The following is a 22,252-nucleotide window of genomic DNA, read 5'->3' on the forward strand; positions in this document are numbered from 1 at the left end:
GGTGTAAGTCACGAATCTCCGCCCAGGAAACTCTAAGATAGGTAACAGGTCACTCCAACTTACAGCAACCAAACTCTCTCACTAGCTTATCAATTCGGGCATCGTCCATGTTAATCCCTATAAGCCCACTCTTATTCAGGTTTTTTCTTTACCAGGAATAATCTCAAAAACCTGGATAAGAGTTAGAACCTGAACCTGGGTAGGGATTGATTATCATGATTGAAGAAAAGGATGGTGCTGTCAGCAAATTGAAGATCTCACCGAGGCAGTTTCTTCTACAAGGTTCAATTGCTTGAGGTACAATCTCAACATTTCACCCACACAGCTTGGGAGGGGGGGGGAATGAAAAATAGAACACTTATTTAACCTACACCGTAATATGTGATACCACTACTCTTATTTTTTTATCATTAGGGGTCTACAACTTAATGCTGTGTAAAATTAGAACTCTACATTTTAATGAATTGTAAGATTATAAATAGCACATTCATGTGATTAATAAAATCATCATTGAATATTTCTTCATATTCGTTCATTTTTTACTCCTTATCCTAACAATCTCACACAACTTTAATAAAAAGAACAGGTGATGAAATTTTCAAGAAAGGGGGACAAACCAATTTCACCGAAGTATTAAAAGCCTAGTGAACAGTCTTCAAGCTACCTTGCACTGAAGAAATAGATAGTTATGGGACTCAGACTTCTTAAAGTACATAATATAGACTTCTAAAGGCAATGCACAATCTGGTTTGTGGGCCTAAAGCAGATCTTTAGTGTTAATCTTAAACAACAATCCATATGAACAACTTAACTAATCTTAGACAGGGCCTTCACCTCCCAAAAAGTGCTAATGAAGGTCAGATTTGACTAGTGGGGTACTAAATATAGCAGCAAAGAAAGACTTCTGATGTTGACAGCATAAGAGTATAATGTCCACACTCTATAGCCCATTCTCGATAAATGTTGAAAGGCTCAAGAGATTTAAGAAAAGTGATCAATTCATCTGTTTCTAGTCATTAAGAAGCTTCTAAGAAAGAATAGGTTCTAGAGATAATTTATAAAGGCAAAGGTAACTACAAGACAAAACAAGATTAACCCAGTCAAACGTGTTCCCAGAATAGAATGCAGTCCATCTCCCATCCTCAATAGAGTAATCGGGTGAAAAGATACATAAACATGAGAGATGCCTCTTTAAGGACTCCTGTAAGTAATGGAATTCCCAACTTGCGAAATCTTTGAGTAAATGCCTTTTCTTTATAGATGGCATCACAATACCCTCTTGTTGCCTGGTGAATGTACTCTAAAAAAATACTTCTTATATTTATCTAAGACCTTCAAATAAAAACATTATTCAACTGCTATTATTATGTTTCTATATGTCAATTAAGAAAGGGATGGTCCTGTATAATCATCATAATTTGTGAAAAGAGTTACAGCATATAGCCTATTCCCTAAATCTTACCTTCTCCCTGTTCTTCACATGTTTTCTTGACTACATGACATGGACACAGAAGTTAATTTTTGGAAGTCCACTGACGGAGCTAAATGTACATTTCCAAATGAAATTCTAAAAAGAAAAAAAATCATTCCAAACATACCCTAAGATTACTTTTAAAAGGGCTGTGCACTCTCTTCAAATTTTCAAATTATCATACTGGAAAAAACAAAACCCTGCTAGCAAAGACATTCCAAAACTTAAAACAAGACAAGAATATAGGAAACCGGAAGATATATTATTCTTAGCCTTTTGAGCACAACTAGTACCTTGATAGCATCCTTAAGAATAGGTTCTTTGAAGGGATTAAAGAAAAAGGCCTTTACGCTTCCTCTGTATTTATTTTCAATCTTCCGACCAAAAATACTACTTCCCAGTTCAACTCTGGTTTTGAGAGTGCTTGAGCATGGAAATACAATTTCTCTTCTTCTGCTTCCATTTAAGTCCTGCCAAGTACAAAAGAACAAGGAACAAGGGCTACAATCAATCTCATGCCAACCGCAACTAGCGATGATAATGATAATATGTTCTTATCCAAAAATATATATCAAAGAAAATTCCATAAGAATGATTATAAGTGAAAAACAAAATAGGAAGATTGGGAACGACGATAGTACCAGAAGATTAGAGGGACACGAAGCTAGAAGCAAAACCATTCTTTTCTTTGTTTTCACATCCCACTCTGCTTCGGGATTTGCCGTCAAAACATCAGATTCAAGAGGACAGGGCCGTCTCTGTTTGGGCTTGATCCACGAGCTTCTAAGGCTTGACACCTACTATAATTTTCACATTAATTCTATATTTTTTGAATATATACAATTAATAATAAAATATAATATAATAGATTGTTGTTTTACAAAATTTTCTATAAAACATACCATTAATGAATATTTTTTATAAAATTATTTTTAATTACACTTAAAACCTCTCAAATACAAACCATTATTCACATTTTTATAATTATAAATATGCTATTTAAATATTTTTTTTTAATTTATAATTATTTTTATATGTAACGACCCGTTTTCTCTGTAAAAAAATGAGCGCTATTTTACACATATAGTCTGATAAATTTACGCAACAATAAATAAAAACCTAAGATTCAATTATCCATATACGAAATTATAAAACATGAGACTTACAAGATCTTTTATATTACATCACTATAATATAATTAAACTGATTTTAAAAGACGAACTCTTATTATAACTAAAGATTCTTCAAAGTCTTTTTTCGACCTTAAACTTATTCTTGATTTGGACTAATTTGTATTCAGGGATGCGAATTGGGGTGAGTTTCATGGACTCAGTAAGAAAAATGGATAGTGCCCACAACAAAGACATGCACACACTCAATCACCAGATCTTCTAAATCAGTTTATTCAATAAATATTCAGAATTCCTTATTTCATTATTATAACTCAGGGCATTAACGACTTCATAAATAGTACAATTCAATATTCAGTATCACAATTTAAGCAATAAGTAATTCAGTAAATATTAATTCAGTATTTTAGTATCATAAACTTTATCCATAACTTTCTATTTATTCCTAGAAGTTTATATCTTATTAAAAATAGTTTCATCGCGTGATGTCATTTCTATTGGTATCAACAAGAACAGTAAGGATCCTCTTTACCACATAGATCCGTTACAATTCAGTCTATGGTTTATAGTTTGCAGTACATAGTCTTCAGTTCACAGTTCTTATCATTTCGCCACGTCTGACTAAAGTTGTATCCATGGTTAGGGTTCACCACAATCACATGCCAAAAGACTACACACCCACCCACCCCTCAGTGATACTGGTTAAATAGATTTTTTCGTTTTGTAAAGATTTTTATGTTATTCTTTTACTAATTAGATTCGCCACTAAATGACCTATTCAGACATGCACGTACTTATATATCGTATACATATTATATATCAATAAGCCTACACAATAAGCACAATACATACACTTTATACGCACAGTTGTCAACTCAAATAAGTGTATATAAATGCGCATATAAACGCACAACACATACAACATAAATATACTTGTATATTCGCACAAGACATATATATATTCCAAAAGTAGACACATACAAATTGTCTACTCATATATACACACGTTGCACAACCTACAATTATATATTTATATATATATATATATATGTGTCACACACACCTATAACTCGATAACTAGCATGCATAAAATCTACATAAATATACAAGTAATAATATGAATACATAATTCTATGTCATACACAACATCATGTAGGTTTTCAATCATATGCAATTGCACATACGCGAATATGATGAGTTTGCAGAACTCGTTGTGGAAAATATGAACAGTTTATAAAATCTGTAAATAATTCGTTTTAACAAAAAATAAGTTTTCATAAAACATGGGGGCCTCTAAATGAGACTGACCTAATCTCTTACCTACAATCGAATCGAAAGGTGTAAGGCTCCTTATTGGCTCTAGTCTACGCTCTTCTCTAAATCTAGTATTGTTAGGTAATTCTCTCATTTACAAACAGGAAATATGGGGATTAATTACTAATACTTGTAGAAACAATTAGAATACAAAAAGGGGATCGAGTTTTACCGTAGCACGATCTCAGTCACCGAAATCGCCACATGCCACCATACGCATGTCCTTAGTTCACCATGCACTGTTACCGGAGTGTCACAGTCGCCATACACGCTACCGCTGCAACCAGCACCCGTCGCGAGAACCACTCACACACTATCATGCTTAGATTGAAACCCATCACAGAATGAACCGTGTATGCAAATCCGACACATACATGGCGAAATCGTGCCGAAAGGAGCTAGGAATATGTTGGATCGTATGGCTAACCGTTGCAGAACTCCTCATTCTTTGGATGTACACCATCGCACGATTCCTCCGGGTTTCCAATCACACAGGTTGCAAGGTCGTCTCAACTCTTCTGCTTATCGCGAGGAGAGTCACACACCGTCACAGACCGCCTCGCGAAGGTCGGTGGTAGCCGTAACTCATAGTCACCGGTCCCTTTCTCTCTCTTTGTGTAACCCTTTTTCTCTTTCTATGAACATATCTCTCTCTCCTCCATGGCTTGCTCTCTCTCTATCTTTATAGTCAGAGAGAGGAGAAACCCATACGGGCCTTCCTCATCTCTTTTCGGTGAAAGGAAGAGGCGTACACGCCACTTCTTCCTCTTCCTCTTCGGCAGCTAGAGGCGTACACGCCTTTGGATGCCCTAATTATTTTTTCTTTTATCACCAAAATGGCGTCATTTTGATGCTCTCAAAACGACGTCATTTCACATGCTTGTATTTTTCCTTTCTTCATGCCAAAATGGCGTCATTTTTGGGGTTTCCCAAAACAACATCATTTTGGCTCTTTCTGATTCTAAGAAGCATGTGGGTTGGGTTTGTTTCTGTCGGGTCAGGTTTTTATAAGCTCCCCTCTCCCTCCCCCTCTTTAAAATAAATTTGGTCCTCCAAATTTACCGTGGCCAGGTGGTTTAAAGACATTCTTACTCATTTTCAAGTTTTCTCTTTAACCTAATGGTTTTGTTATAATGTTTTTATTGGTGGGATCTCTTTAGTTCATTGTCGATTCTTTTTTTAACTCCCAGAAGTAAGGTACAGTTGCTAAGAGTTTATCTTATAAATTCAATTTTTTTTAACAGTTACTCTAGCTATAAGAAATGCCATCTAGGGCTATGGTGATCCTCGAAGTTCACTAATGTTCCCTAATTTCACATATCTAAATTAAACTATCGTTTTTCAACTTTTAAGAACTCAATATGTGGTTACTTGGAATATACCACCTGTTAGATTTAATAGAAGATATTAATACTGAAACATTCATGTCATTTTTAAGAACTTAGGATTTCATAACTTCTAAATCTTGGCTTGTGAATTTTATAAGGTGTTAGTTTTTAAGACTTTTCTCTTCAATATTTGATGGCTTGATGTCTACTTAGATTATCCTTTAACTAACTCGTATAGTTCCTCTAATTTTGTTAAAGATTGAAGATTCTTAATATATTCCTCATTCTCTATTCTTCACAAGGATGATTTCTTAATTACCTGAATACCCCAACACTTAGTATGTTTATATTCTCTCAAATTACCTATGTTCTAAGTGACATTTGTTATCTGATTTTTTTTTAAAATTACTTTTGAAAGTTTTAAAAATGTTTTAGTACCAAAACTTCCTTCCCTTTACTCAATGAGTCTGGTGTCTAACTAACTTACTCTTAGTTGAACTAAATTGTACTTCTACCCCATCAAGGTTTGAATGATTCCCAAGGCACCTCAGTATTTGATCAATTTTTTTTTAAGTCCTTTTAAGTAAGCGATTATGAAGTTCCTACTTCTTAATGAAAATCATTAGGAGTCTTTGATAGAGGAGTCATATAATGGCCTAACTAAGATTGATAATATTCTATACTTATTTCATTCCTTTTATTATGGTTAATTATTACATTTTTCGCTTCCTAATGTTGCAAGTGATTATTTTTAGGTATGACACTAAGATATAACTCGTGGGTTTGTCGTATTCTCATCTAGTCTTTGTTGACTTGAAAAGCATTTCTTCATGTGTTTAAATTTCAATTTAAGAGTGTCTACTTTGAAGATCCATCTTGATATATCTGTATAATGTACAAATTTTACATTCTAATTTAAGAATAAACAAACAATATGCGAGGGATTATTCACACTTAATGATTTTGTTATTAGAAAATATCGTCATAACTAATGGCTAATGAAGGTTTGCTTGGGTTGATTCTGTTCATCGAACTTACTATTAGTTGTGCTATGTTTAAAAATTTTACTTTTAGAAAAATTGGTTGGTAGTATCCTGATCGAATGTCGATCTTGTCGGATATTGGATTTACAGTGTCTTCTCTCCTTTTTCTTCATGATGTCTCATAATCACGGAGCATACTTTTATCAATGGTTGGGAAAATTTGAGGTTTTTTCTAGATGAGAGAGTAGGGAGGTCATGTACTTCCATATTGGAGCAGTCTGTAGTAGTAGTAGCGTTGATCATAGGGTTTTTATTATGCTTAGTTCATTTATAGTTATTCTTAGATGGTTTAGAGATAAATTTTTCATGCTTGGTGGTTTATGGATCCAAACCACACTTCCGTTGCGCCACTCTGAATAGTGTTTACCTTGAAAGTTTATACGGGTGTATTGCATTATTTTTGGGTTATCTTTTGGCATAAGAGAATTATATTCTGAGTTATTATTACATCATTAATGACTTAAGGTTATAACATGTCTTTAAGATATCCTCTTCTCCCATGAAAATTTAATTTAGAATAGATAAGGACTTTCAGAAAGAAGAGTTCTAGTTAAGTATACTATCATCATCTGATATAGAAGTTTTCTGTCCATCAAGCATATAATGATTTAATGCCTAAGGATATTTAAAGTAGCATTAAAACTCCTACATGACATCTCAGTAAGGATTTGGAACGGATAGGGTATTCATTCCTCCTAAACAAGATTAATAAGAAATTTTATATTTTTTCAAATTACTAATGATTATTAGGTCTCCCAAAATGCTTCTTTTTTAGTCTACTTGTTTTACGATTTCCTTCTTTCTTGGTCTCTAACGAATTTAGAAAAAACTCTTCCATCTTGTAGTGAATCAATTGGAGGTAAATTATCAACTGATCAAAATATCCCCAACAATGGTTATTGTTAAAGATAGCAATATTAAAGCATTAAGAACCTAAGTATTTGCAAAAACACATGTAGGAGAAAATAGGAGGCTAAAGCTATCTCAATTTAGAAAAATATCCTCCATGATGAAAACTCGAATAATATCCACGTGATAAGTAAATCAAGTAAATAAGTTGCGTCAAAGCTCTCTAAAATAAAAGAATGGTTAGGACCTTTAAACTCTCTATATGTAATGATTTTGATGCAAACCATGATGTTATCGACAATAACAAACTCCTTGGTCATTTAGTTCACAACATAACAAGTTTATAATTTGTAGCACTAATTACAATCTTACATTTAATATCCCTTTACAAATTGAGAATTGGTTGAATGACTAGATACGATTGGTTATGAAAGATAGGAATCATCGTAAATGACTATAGAGAAAAACAGATGTTTCAATAAACATTAATGAAGAAAACTTGAAAGACATGATTCAAAAATGGACGAGATAGCATAATGGTCACAAACAAATATAATGGCAGCAAATGCTTAAGCCCAAAGGTCTTGTATTAGTTCGAGAGTGCATCTAAACAAATCCTCAACTATAGCTCGAACTATCCCTTTGAACACATTATCACATTATTAAAAAGGAATGATTGGGAACATATCAACATTGTCCAAGAACTAGACATTTCTAAGGTGACAGCAGTGGGCCCCAAGGGTGAGAAAAGGTTCTTATCCCTTCAAAATTTTAAAATATTACAATAATTATCTGATTACATAAGGGGCATCTTCCAATACCCACTTACTTGGGGGCTTTCTTCCACTTAGAAGAATTTTCGCTCACTAAAGTTTGTTCTCCCATTCAAGAGATTTCTTTCTCGCCTTGGGGAAGCTTTCTCTTTTAAAACTCATTTCCCAACTCAAGGAAATTTATGGTCTTTCCCAAAAATTTATCCACTTGTTCCTAGCAGGTAATCTCTTTAGTAGTATTTAAGTTTTCTATGGTTTTATATAATATGAAAGATTAAGGTTGTTGTTTGTTTTCTATCTCTAGTTGGATTCGGAGTGAAGCCCTAATTCTTTGATCTCTAGGTTTATTACATTCCAACCCTTATAACTCTACTTTTTCAAGCTTTTGGAACTATAATCATACTTCTTCAAATCTACAAATGTTCTAGAAGAAGTTCTAAAACATCTTCTAAGGTGTATATTACCTAATTTTTTGAACTTTAAACCTCATTATATAAGGGATGATTCCGAGGAACGTAAGCTTTGATACTAATTGTAACAACTTGTTTTCTCCGTAGAGAAATGAGCACTACTCCACACATATAGCTTGATAAATTTACACAGCAATAAATGAAAATCTAAGATTCAATCATCCTTATACGGAATTATAAGATAGAGACTTATAAGATCCTTTACATTACATTGTTATAATATAATTAAATTGACTTTGCAAGACGAACTCTTACTGTCACTAAAGATTCTTCAAAGTCTTCTTTCGACCTTGAACTTACTCTTAATTTACATTAATCTGTATTCGGAAATGTGAATGAGGGTGAGCTTCACGGACCCAGTAAGAAAAATAGGCAATGCTCATAACAAAGACATGCACACACTCAATCACCAAATCTTCTAAATCAGTTTATTCAATAAACATTCAGAATTTCTTATTTCAGTATTATAACTCAGGTCATTAACAGTTCCATAAATAATACAATTCAGTATTTAATATCACAATTTAAACATTAAGCAGTTCAATAAATGTTAGTTCAGTATTTTAGTATCATAAACTTTATCCATGATTTTCTATTCATTCCTATAAGTTTATATCTTATTAAAAATAATTTCACCGCGAGATGTCGTTTCTGCTGGTATCAACCAAAACAGTAAGGATCCCCTCTACCACGTGAATACGTTACAGTTTAGTCCACAGTTTACAGTTTGCAATACACAGTATTTAGTTCATAGTTCTTATCACTTTGCCATGTCTGGCTAAAGTTGTATCCATGGCTAGGGTTCACCACAATCACATGTCAAAAGGCTACACACACACTCACCCTTCGGTGATACTAGTTAAACGAATTTTTTCATCTTTTAAAGATTCTTATGTTAATCTTTTACTAATCAGGTTCACACTAGATCTCCTACTCATACATGCACCTATTTATATATCATATACAATTATATATCAATAGGGCTACACAATAAGCAAAATACATACACTTTATATATACAGTTATCGACTCAAATAAGTGTATATAAAGACGCAACTCATACAACATAAATATACTTGTATATTCGCACAAGACATATATATATTCTAAAAGTAGACACATATAAATTGTTCACTCATACATACACACGTTGCACAACCTACAATTATACATTTATATTTATATTTATATATATATATGCGTCACACACACATATAACTCAATAACTACCATGCATAAAATCTGTATAAACATACAAGTAACAATATGAATACATAATTCTATGTCATACACAACATCATGTAGGTTTTCAATCATATGCAATTACACACACGCGAATATGATGAGTTCGCAGAACTCGTGGTGGAAATATGAACAGTTTATAAAGTCTGTAAACAATTCATTTTAACACAAACAAGTTTTTATAAAATATGGGAGCCTCTGAATGAGACTGACTCAATCCCTTACCTACAATCGAATCAAATTATGTTGGACTCCTTATTCGCTTGGATTTACGTTCTCTTCCAAATCCAGTATTGTTCAGGTAATTTTCTCGTTTACAAACAGGAAATATGAGAATTAATTACTGACACTTATAGAAATAATTAGAACAAAAAGGGGATCGAGTTTTACCGTAACGCGATCTCGGTCACTTCTATACACGTGTCCTTGGTTCACCATGCGCCATCGCCGGAGTGTCATAGCCACCACACACGTTGCTGCAAGAACCAACACATGCCGCGAGAACCACCCACACGCCGCCATACTTCGACCGAAACCCATCACATAATGAATTGAGCATGCAGATCCGGTACGTACATGGTGAAATTACATACGGAGGAGCCAAGAGCATGCGGGATCGAGCGACCAACCGCTGCAAATCTCCTTCTTCTTCGGATGCACACCGTCATACAATTCCTCCGGGTTTCCAATCGCACAGGTTGTAGGATCGTCTCGACTCTTCTACTTGTCGTGAGGAGAGTCACGCACTGTCACAGACCGCCTTGTGAAGGTCGATAACAGCCGCAACTCCCACTCATCAGTCCCTTTCTCTCTTTTCGTGTGACCCTCTTTCTCTCTCTATGCACATATCTCTCTCTCTCCTCCATGGCTTGCTCTCTCTCTATTTTTATAGTTAGAGAGAGGAAAGCCCCATACGGGCCTTCCTCATCTCTCTTCGATGGAGGGAAGAGGTGTACGCGCCTCTTCCTCTTCTTCTTCTTCGACGACCAGAGACGTACACGCCTCTAATTGCCCTATTTTTTTTGTCACTAAAACGGCATAATTTTGATACTCTCAAAACGACACCGTTTCACATGCCTATATTTTTTATTTCACATGCCTGTAATTTTTCCTTCCTTCATGTCAGAACGGCATCGTTTTTGGGGTTTCCCAAAACGATATCGTTTTGGCTCTTCCTGATTTTAAAAAGCAGGTGTGCTGGGTCTTTACATTATAACTCTTAGAGATAATAGGTTACCATTTAAAAAGATATTTAAGAGAAGCATAAAATTACAAATCAAAAATCACATACGACCAAAAATACTATTCAATTTTTATTTTGACTTAAAAAATTTTGGTTTAACAAAAAAAAAACAATTTTAAATTGTTTTTTGATTAGTAAAGTTATTATTAATAAATAAATTATTTTATAATTTATAATAAAGTAATATACATATTTATGGCTATGACTATGCATTTATATCATAATAAAAAATAAATAATGATTATACGTCAATTTATAGGTTTAGTTTATTACTAATATATATTTTATTCTTTTATTTACAGATGAATAATTTTTAGTTTTTGTTTCAAATTTACTTTTTTTCTCAAAATTTTAGCTTCAACTTCGATTTTGAACTTTTAGTTCGGTTCTGAATCAAACCTGTAGTTTTATTTTATTATCATTGAACAAATTCGTTTAATTCTTTTTATAGTCTTTTTTTTTTTGTTTTATCATTCTACGCATATATAATTTTATAATTAAGAATAATTTACATAATATTTGAAAAGATTTTAAATATAAAACACTAATTATAAAAATCGAACTCGAATAAAGTGTATTTAGTTTACATAAAGTAGCTTCTTTTTTTTTTTCTTTATTTGCACAAATATATAAACTCATAAAGATAATTTATAAATACGAGCATTTCATATTTACTATTAAAAAAAAAAAAAGAGACTAAATCATTTCGGATGCAATACGAAGTAAAGACAAAGCTGTTTTCTTTTGGCTTCCAAATTTTCATTTATCGGATCGTTTGCTCAAAAAAATTTGGAAGCCATTAACTAAGCGAGCAGACGGGAAGAAGGACATCTGATCTTCTTTGAGCTGAGTCCACCTGATTCAATGATCTCAAATATTTATTTAGTGCTAATTTAATTATAAAAAGAAGCCCCCAAAAAAAAGAGAGAGAGAGAGATAAGAATCAATCACTGGCCTGTATGTAAGAACAAAGTAATGGAGAAAGAGAGCAATCTGAAGGCGAGCCAATTCAGCTCCTGGACAAAACCGAGCACCTCCTCCAAATGGAGAGTAGAAAGGGCTACTTCTCCAGTTCCTCTTTTCCTTCACCATAAATAAATTTTCTATATAATCTCTAAATGATGAACTCCATGAATCTTGGTTCAATTAGATTTTATTTCATGGTGGAAAGAGAAGGCAAAGGACCAATTTAAACAGTTTTTAAAAGCAACATTTTGTGCATCAGTGGATTAATGGATTTACGAGGTAAAGTAAAAAAAAAAAATATATATCTTAGATCATTTTGTAGTAAATTCATATATGAATCTCAAACACTTTATTAATTGAGCCACACACAACTAACCAACCGACCTTCCTTGGCACCCACAAGGACATATATGGCTTTAATGATATGTCCTCATCATTCTTTTATAATTAGCATCACATATAATGCTCTTACAGCCCTTGTGATTTTTCACTATGACTCACTCACTTGCCATGTGAAGTTTAGACATTGATGAAGTCTAATGAAGAGTTGAATGAACTTTTTTGAGATCAATGCTCCTTGAATTTAGCTATTTCTTTGTAATTATAAATTTTGCTTATCTCTGTTATACACTATATTTTATTGAATAAAAATCATTCTCAAATTAAATTATATATTCAGATAGGGTGTCCAATAAAAGAATTTCCCAATCACTTTTTGTAACACCCAACTATTTTTATTATTTTTATTAATTCTATATAAATATAAATATGTATTAATTTATTTTAATGAAAATAATAATAATAAAAATGAGTAAAAATTCTTTAAAAATTTAATTGAAAATAATTTTGGGGAAAATATGTGAAAATTTAGGTTCTGTGAGTATTTTTGAAAGAAAAATCAGAAACTAGGGGGTCAAAACGTAATTTAAAAAAGTTGTGCCACGTCAGCCGCCCGGTCAATAGCCCCGACCAACCAGGACGCGCCAGATGGCAGAGACGCTGACGCAGGAGAGAGCCACGTGGGTTTTAGTTTTTTATGTTTTTTCGGCCCACCGAGGGCCCTAAGTGTGTTTTCTCACAGGAACCGATGCAAGTTTGGCTGAATTCGGCTAAAAACGGCCGAAATAAGTCAACCTGAGGTGGATTGCCGCTGCGGGCAGTGGTGCTGTCGCCGCAGCACAGCGGAGCCACCTTGTCAGAATTCTGAAATTGGTCGAGTAGGCCCTGGGTCTGATTTTTGGGTTATTTAGGACATGTATATGTACCGTAAGCACGTTTCGGTTCCCGAAAAAAAATTCAGAGAACCTAGGGACCGCCCGCAGGCGCAGTAACAATCTAGTTTTCACCATCGAATCAATGACCTCTCACCCTATTTCCTATCATGGAATTAAAGTTCAAATAAATGGTAATACTGTATTTTTTACAAATTAATAGATATGCATAATTAATTAAGGTTGCTAATGGAGCCCGAAATCGGCAATCATTCTCTGTCGATTCCTGCTTGATTTATTTTACAGTTTAAATAAATTATGGTATCTGGTCTATCTATTCTATGATTTTAAAAGTATGTGTTACTGTCTTACTTGACCACTATGTGATTTTAGAATTTAAGATATGATTGTATTACTAGGTGCATGTTTAGTATTTATGTGATTATGTTCAGCTTGGTAACAGAGACTAAAGGGAAACAGATAAGGTGACAGCCTCACTAGATATCTTGGGAGATGGTGGATGGACCGGGTTCATAAGGAACCCTACCGTGAACGTCGTCTCATACCGGATGGGGTATGGGGACGGCCCGCTTCACCCTCATACCGGACGAGGTATTGAGGTTTAATGTATTGGAGCTCATACCAGACGGGTTATGGGGACGACCTTGGAATTAAGACTGTTAAGAAGAATTGGTCACGCGTAACGGGGACACCTCTATGGATCCTCATAGATATTAGTAGGTTAGTGAAAACGAGAAACGGTGATAATCAGTTATTGTTAATGAATACAGATTTATGATATGTTTTATGTTACTGATTATGCATGAAATTGTGATATGTATGATGTTATTGTCTTTATGGGTTGTTTTCACAGGTTCTCCAAGGGTAAGAAAAACGGTAAGTAGTTTTATTTTAAATAAATTATTGGTTTAAAATTTGTGCTCCATTGGTTATTTTTTGTTTTCTACCTTTACTTCTATGACGGTGATATAGTGTGATGTCCTTACTAGGCTAGTGTAGCTCGTTCCTTATTTAACCATTTCAGATCAGGATGACTTGGTTCCCGAGTCCGATCCACAAGAAGACGTTGAGTAGATGCTAGATTCTTTATAGTTTCCTTTATTTTTCTCATTTATCGTATTTCTTTTAGAGAACTTATTCCATGATATTGTTTAGTACTTTTAAATTATTGTGTAATGAATGTTAACCTTAACCTTTTATTTCGCTTTCGCACTCAGATTATTATATGTATTTCTTTTTAAATTTTCGGGACCGTTACACTTTTTATTTTTATCTTATATGCAGAAGGTTTTTTAGTAACGATCAAAAGGGTTGAAATAGAAAGGAGAATATATGAGACTAGAATATCTGTAGTTAGTTTATCAATCACACATTTATTCTTTATTGATAATAACATCATATTTGAGAAAGCAAAAGGCAAAAGTGGATGAAAGTGATAACTCTAAAGGTCATCTTGAGAATCTACAAGGTGGCATTAGTTCAACCCATCAACTTACAAAAATCATAAATCATATTTTCAATAGGAGTATTAGCTGGAAGATATGAGCACCTTGAAAGTATATAAGGTTACCAAGAACGATTAGGGGATTCTTGAAAGTATCTTTGACTTTTAGTGAAAAGATTAGCTGAACAAACTTAAAGCTAGGAAATGGCAAAGCTATTTAAAGCATGAAAGAAAATGATGATTAAAACAGTGGCAAAAGCAATCCTCTTATATCTTGTGAGCAATTTTTATTCAAAAATTTGAATGTCATTAAAATTGAATCCATTATTGAAAAATCTTGATGGGACAAAACTTAGTGATAACAAAATTCAGTATACTCCGATAAAAGTTGAAGGCAAATTAGAATTTAGGTATTTTCATAACTTCAATATTGCCTTGCTTACAAATAGGGCTAATGATTGATAAACAAGTCAAAATCCATTTTCAACCTTTTAAAAATAAAATATTTCAAAAATGGATTTTTGTTTAGCACAATTGGAACTAAAACGTAGTTACACGTGACAAAGCTTATCGGTAATAAGTACCTTATTGTATGATTAGCTCTAATGGCAAATAGGTAATGGCCATAACACCCTCATTTGGGCTAACAAATGACTAACAACCCAAGTAGGTCATAATATTCTACCCCTTTGACCAATATTTTATCCCTTCCTAGTTCTTAGTGTTTGACATTATTGATCCAAGGTGACTTGTATGAAAAACAATATATAGTTAACAATCTATTTGACCATCAGGAGGCTTCTCAAATTCTTTAAATACATGCATTAATTTTGATGAAATGACAAATATTTAATTTATATTAATATTACTTTAAGTTAACTTTTTAAAGAATATTTTTATCAAATTAAAGCAGTGGAAGTAGAGCTTGAAAATTGGTTGGATATAGACGAAAAAAGGAGGAAATGAAAGATGTGATACTTAGATATAAATGGATGCATTTAGAAGAGAACAAAATTGAATAAGTAAATCTCTATGTATACACCATCTAATGAAAGCAAGTGATTTTACTTTTTACCTCAAGATTATTGAAACATCCAATTTGAAGTCTTTTAATTTTGTTCTTGAAATTATTTATATGAAAACTTGTTGCAACATAATTTTAAAGCTTTTTGAAAGGTTAATAAATTTTTTAATAATTTTTTTAAAAAATTAATTTATGTTACAAAATGAAAAATATATATTGAAGTCAACTTTTTTATGAGTTTTATGTGAAAAATATTTTTTTATAGAAAAATTAGAAGGAATTTTGAATAAGAGACTATTTAAAATAACTAAACTAGTAGGCTCATTATGAGGAAGCATGTAAAGAATGTGAGGCTCACAATAAGAATGCAAGTGATGATGTGAGGATCACATACACTCGACATACACTCTGCAAACACGTTTTTTTATATGTTTTGCACATATTTAATACTCAAAAACGTTTTTTTTTTATTTGTCTAACCGTTGGTTTAACCTTGGCACTATACAAAAATTTCACCTACATTTTTATGATTTTGAAGAGCCAAAATTAAATTTTGAAACAAAAATCTCTGTACTTTCTCGTAAGCTCTAAATTTTGGATCTTCTTATACTTCATTTTGCTATCTACTCTTAAGTAAGGAATTTTGAGGTAACACTTAAAACCTTTTTAGGCTTTTATATATTGTTCATTTTTTCATTTATTAAACAAATTTTTGAGAGATTTCATAGATAAAATTTGATTTAATTATTCAAAAATATATTTTCGTCCCATTAAACATCAACTTGAAAATTTTCATTGAGCCAAATCTTAAAATTAGCTAATTTTTAGATATATAATCTACCCCTTCTTATATTGTCTGAGATATTTGGAATAAAAATAACGGACCCTCTAAGCTACTATTTACCCCTAGATAAGTTGGTTTTGTCCCATTACAAAGAAAGTGAATATGAAGTAAGATTATGTTATTTTCAAGTGGGGAGTAGACAATGTTTTAGAGACACATCAACTTCAAATGATTTCATAATCAAATGGAGTAAGCTTTGTTTAGCCAAAATGTGTCAATACATATTTTTTATGAAGGATACAACCGGTTCAAAAGTGATTTTAGGTGGATATTATTTATATAATGTTTAGAGAAGATGGAAAAAAAATGATCAACCACCCATTAAGATCACGCCCCTATGCATAATACATTTAGAAAATGAGTCATCTATGATTAACTTATTATCCATCATCATCACACCATACATGGCTCTTACAAGATATATGTCATGTTCTCTATGATTAACATGTTGTCCATCATCATCACACCATACATGGCTCCTACAAGATATATTTCATGTTCTCTATTATTAACTTATTGTCATCTATGACTAACTTTGCCTATAAAAGCTTTAAATGTGCATGATATGGTTACTCTTGTTCAAGAGTCCTGTTATTTTTCAATTTTCTTATTGGGATAAGACAATTTTCATATTGTTTGATTGAATATATTCATACTTTTTCACTAAAAATGACAAAAAAAAAAGTCAAATGAATTAAATTACAATAAAACCAAACTAACTAGGTGGAATGTGATGTATGTCCATATTTATATATTAATTAAGTAATTATTATAACGGTATTAAAAGTACCTGATTTTCAAGTTCCAACCATCTCCAAGGATTGAAAGAGAGAGATCCTTTATATAAACTCTCGTCCATATGAACTGCTGAGAGAAATGGAACAACAAAACATCCTTTGGGGATTACATAATCTGCAATTTACACCATTCATCACTTTATTATTATTACATATATACATCTATGTTCAAATAACACACTTCATGAAGATTTTAACGAGTAAAATAAAAATATATTTTATTTATGTATATATTTTGTACCTTGGTATGCAACATCTTCTTTCGCCTCCCTCATCAACCAGATTGCAATTCCCCCGAGTCGAAGAGTTTCATCAATAACCTGCACCAACAACAAGTAGGACTACATATTCAGTATTATGAAAAATGTTGTCATTCTTAGATTATAAATAATTGATTAAATTATTTTCTATTTGTTCAAGATTTTAAAATGATATTAGAGTTACAAGTCTATTATCCAAATATAGCTATCTAATTTCCATTAAAAGTTAATTTCAAAAAGATTTGATGAACTTATACTTTATCCGCATTTTTAATCTAATGGACTTGTATATGAAAGAATGTGTCAGATTAAAAAATAATTGATTATTTGGTCTTTGATAAGTTTAAACTTTTAGTATAATAAGTTTAATTAATTGTTTAAGAATCATCATCAAAATTCAAGATTGTTGATAGTATATGGCAACTATAAAAATTTTTATAGTACTTAAAAATAAATAAATTATAGAAGAAGATCAATAAGAAAAGGTGACTTACACATTGAGTGAAGATCATTGATTTATAATCTTGCCACGTAAGCATTTTATCTGTAGAAGAGTCTACTTTAAGATTATCATGTTCCTCCTGTTCATTAAGTAATAATTAAATTGGGTATTTTATAGTCTACAATAATACTAAGGGAGGGTAATAACAAAATAAATTATGTATAAGTATATAGATATTCATATATGTATATATATTAACAAAAAGGTAGATAGACAAAGACATGGATAAATAGATAGATAAATATATAAATACCAGTAATTCGTTAAGAGCTGAAGGACATTGAGTGAGAAAGTAAATAGCAAACAACATTGTTTTAGCAGTAGTTTCGTTTCCAGCAAATAGAAGATTGATAATAAAGTCTGCCACAGTCTCGTTTGATAAGCTCTCTTCATCTACTAATCTACCAAGTACGCCACTACCAACTTTTGTCGCACCTTCACCTTCTTGTTTGCGCTTTTCTATTATCTTGTTTATCTTGATTATGATTTTTTCCCGCGCCTATCACATTTTTTCCACAAAAATAGAACAAGTAACACTAATAAGAAGATAATGAAAAAGTAGATCCATCCTTTTCCGATGCGTTAGACCTTTTAAAAGTTCTACACTTCTCAAATTGTTATCTTAGAGTCTTGAATAATTGTGTTTTAAAATTGGTATATACTACTTTAGCATATGAAGAGGCTATCGTGAATAGTTTGATCAAATTAAATTACTGTCTAGTAAAATAAATAACTTAAAATCTAAGAAATAATTCAATCAAATCAAATGTATCTAAAAAAATAACCAACTTAGAATTTATAAATTATAAAAAAAACCAATTGGTTTTTGTTCATTGTATGTTATACTTGTATAAAAGCCAACTATTCATATTATTGTTAGTGACTGAATATAGATTTAAATATACATATATGATCTAAATTTAAAATGTACTCTAAATAAATATAAAATTATATCTTAAAATTTGAAATGTGATTGATTTGGTATAGTAGTATGAAATTAAGGCCGAGGTGCTTGAGTAGTGTGAAAAAATTAAAAGGATTGTGGATTTTTAAACTGCTTTTTTTAGTTCTTAAAAGGGCTTATAAATATATATATGTATATATGTACGAACAATATATTATTTACCTTCATTGCAGCATGGTATGCAAATCCAGGTATGTTGACAGGAACTGAGAGACAACCATCAACAAAGTCAGAGAAAAGCTGAGCCATCTCATTGATTTCAGATTCACTGTACACCCCCAAGAGTTGATTAACCATCAGATTAATAGCTGCCTGAGAAAAAACCAATTATAGATTAATGAATTCAATGTACATAAATACATCCATATATATATATATATATATATTTATATACATGTGCATGATACTTGCCTTTCTACAAACATCTTGTAGAAGTATAACCTGAGAATCACGAAGATTTGCAAATGTTTTTACCAAAATCATTTGAATATCATTCAAGAAATGATTGTTGAGACGCATCAAATTGGAGGCAATAGCATGGAGCTTTCTTTGCTGCTCTCCTTGAACTGTGATCACTCCATTTTTTCCCACCAAATCCCGGAACGATTTCGGATAACTCGATTGGAATAATTTTCCTTCGTTTTGCATTACAAATCGGTTAAATCCAGGATCTACTGATACTACTGCTCTTTTCCCCAGTAAGTTACAAGAGAATATCTTCCCAAATCTAAACATACTCAAGATTGTTTATTATTCAGAAACGTAAATTAATGAAACAGCTTGCAAGTAAGAAAAATAAATAAAGTAGTAATAATAATAAGTCAGGAATATCTAACTATTTGAGTTATGAGTTTCTCCTCAAATTTGTCTAAAAAATAAAATAACTCAGATTATTGTTGATTAATTCCGATAGAAAACAATTCAATTTGTAGTAAATATAAGATATAGCTTGGAGATCGTCTTTATTACTTAAAATCAAATATATTTCTCTTTCTCAAACCTTTATAGACCCGAAATCCTAACAAAGTTTTTAATAAGAAAAATAACTTATCACTTTAAGGATATATCTATTAACTTTAGCAATATATATATATATATATAGAGAGAGAGAGAGAGAAAGAGGAAGATAAAGGAGAAGAAAAGATTCAAATTTTAGAGATACTGTAACCTCGTAAAATCAGGATACAATTTAACACAGACAAATACATGTATATGGTAAATCAAGAACTTGGTGAATGGGATGAGAACTGTGTAAAGAGAAAAAGTGTATGTGTGTGTGTGTGTAGATATAAATGTGTGTATATATATATATATATATGTATACCTTTGAGCCTGTTGTTGAACGAAGGAAGGGGGATGAGAACTGGCAACAGCATTATACCAGCTGAAGGTGTCACCAAGGATCGGCCAGCCTAGTCTTCCCGGCGGAAATGCAGATCTTCTTCTTCCTCTATACTCGCTATTTGATATATTAATTATGAAAATACACACTATAATTATCATCCCTGTAATCATACTCCATACTCCCAACAATAAACAGTTTTTCTCTCCCATTCTCTCTCTCTCTCTCTCTCTCTCTCTCTCTCTCTCTCTCTCAATATCATCACCTGCAATCACAATATCAATTAATTATATATATATATATGTATATATTATTTTAAACTATACCTTTAATTAATTGAATTAGATTCTTGCCATTTCTATACGTAAATAAATAATTTTTATCATCATTGCCAAACAAATTTTGGGTTGACCTCATACGAAGATTTACACAAGTAATTCATAAGATTTTATTCACTTTATATATATATATATATATATATATATATCTTTCCTTCTTATGCTCGTTTTTATTTATATACCACTTTTCCAGTAAATACCTAAACTACTTCTCTTTATATCTAAGTATGAATTTGAATGAAGTTGTATACATTCTATGTATCATTATTAATTATTAAATTATATTACAATTTTATGTAAGTATCATTTGATTACTAAATCTATTCCTTTTCTTTTATGAATTCAAATTGAGTTATACGCTTAATTTATATTTCTACTAGAAAATTGTATCATGATGTAATATTAGTTTATAAATAAAATATATATAAATTTATACATTCTTAGTAATAAAATAAAAGGTATTTCTGAACCAGTTTTCAAATATATGTATAATTATTATTATAAACGTACCTGGTTTGTTTGTTGGAATATTTGGAGAAGGCTTACAAATCAACCCAAGCCAACAATAAATATATAGAGAGTATATATGTGCGTGGGTGAATATATATACTTCTAGATCTCTGTTTTCCACTCTTTTCTCGAAAAAGTTATGTACTTATATATATATATACACACACACACGAAATTAAGAAAAGAAAATTAATATAATCTTGTGTTTGGTGCTTGAATATAAAGTGGATTAAATACGTGTCTACCAAGAAGATGTTTTTCTTCTTTAATCACCTTGATCATTAAAAATATCTAATTATAACCCAAATTAATAAAAATAAAATTTAATCTTTCAATTATAAATATATCTCTTGCCTATAATTTACTCTCTCACTCTCTCTCTCTATATATATATATATATTATACAATATTTTGTGAAGAACTACTAGCATTTCTTCACCCACATGCATATATATATATGTGTGTGTGTGTGTGTGTGTATTGGATTCAGTTTTCAAATGGTACCTCTTCGAGAACAACAGCTCTTTTCGGATCGGTAGATGGAGAAGTAGCTTACTTAATGTGTTCTATTATATAGATATAAATATATATATATATATATATTAAATATTTTAAATTAAAGGAATATATTAAATAATAAATGTCATTAATTATTTGTACATACAATATCAAATTATTTCTTTTATGCTATTAAATGTTATGGTGAGTTACATAAAGATTTTTAAAACTTGGGTATAATTTATAGTAATTAAATATATTATTTTTAAGATATAATAATTTAATTTTTGTATAAAACAAATAATTGAAGGGTAATTAGTGAAATAAATAGACATACAAAAAAGACAAACATCAAAAGAATCAATGGAGGAAAGAAAGATTAAAAAGCAATTGTGGGAGTTAAGAACTCGAGGTTATAATTAGGCACCCAATAATCACACTTAAAATATCATTCTTAATAACCAATTAAACATCTAATCCTTTCTTTTTTTTTTTAGTATTTTTAAATATTCTTAATCTACCTTTGCCACTAAGATTAAATTTAACTATAATCCAAATACTTCGTTTATGTTAAGGGTAAGAGAATTACCATAAAAAATTTTGACTATTTTATTTGTCACTAAATACAATTTATTATTTACGAATGAATAAGATAACTAACTACAAAG

General features: G+C 31.4%; 1 protein-coding gene across 5 annotated transcripts in view; it reads right to left on the reverse strand.

Annotated features, from left to right (window-relative positions):
* Positions 1-21,202, reverse strand: part of LOC110819164 (Cytochrome P450 superfamily protein) — a 25,660-nt gene extending 4,458 nt beyond the window's left edge. For 3 of the 5 annotated variants that reach the window (XM_088211143.1, XM_088211142.1, XM_088211144.1), the window contains exons 1-9: positions 20,221-20,503; positions 19,304-19,623; positions 19,059-19,204; positions 18,186-18,431; positions 17,925-18,011; positions 17,412-17,490; positions 17,164-17,285; positions 2,113-2,268; positions 1,765-1,941 (exon numbers count right to left, since the gene is read on the reverse strand). In XM_088211143.1, coding sequence (XP_088067269.1) covers positions 1,765-1,941; positions 2,113-2,268; positions 17,164-17,285; positions 17,412-17,490; positions 17,925-18,011; positions 18,186-18,431; positions 19,059-19,204; positions 19,304-19,623; positions 20,221-20,450 — 1,563 coding nt within the window. In that variant the 5' untranslated portion in view covers positions 20,451-20,503. Of the gene's footprint in view, positions 1-1,764; positions 1,942-2,112; positions 2,269-11,493; positions 11,720-11,818; positions 11,947-17,163; positions 17,286-17,411; positions 17,491-17,924; positions 18,012-18,185; positions 18,432-19,058; positions 19,205-19,303; positions 19,624-20,220; positions 20,504-21,086 lie in introns of those variants that run through there. The other 2 variants (XM_088211146.1, XM_088211145.1) reach the window with 2 other exon arrangements.
* Between the last annotated feature and the right edge of the window lie 1,050 nt (positions 21,203-22,252).

Source organism: Carica papaya, chromosome 9 (genome assembly GCF_054855325.1).
Source record: "Carica papaya isolate Zhongbai chromosome 9, ASM5485532v1, whole genome shotgun sequence".
Lineage (NCBI taxonomy): Eukaryota > Viridiplantae > Streptophyta > Magnoliopsida > Brassicales > Caricaceae > Carica > Carica papaya.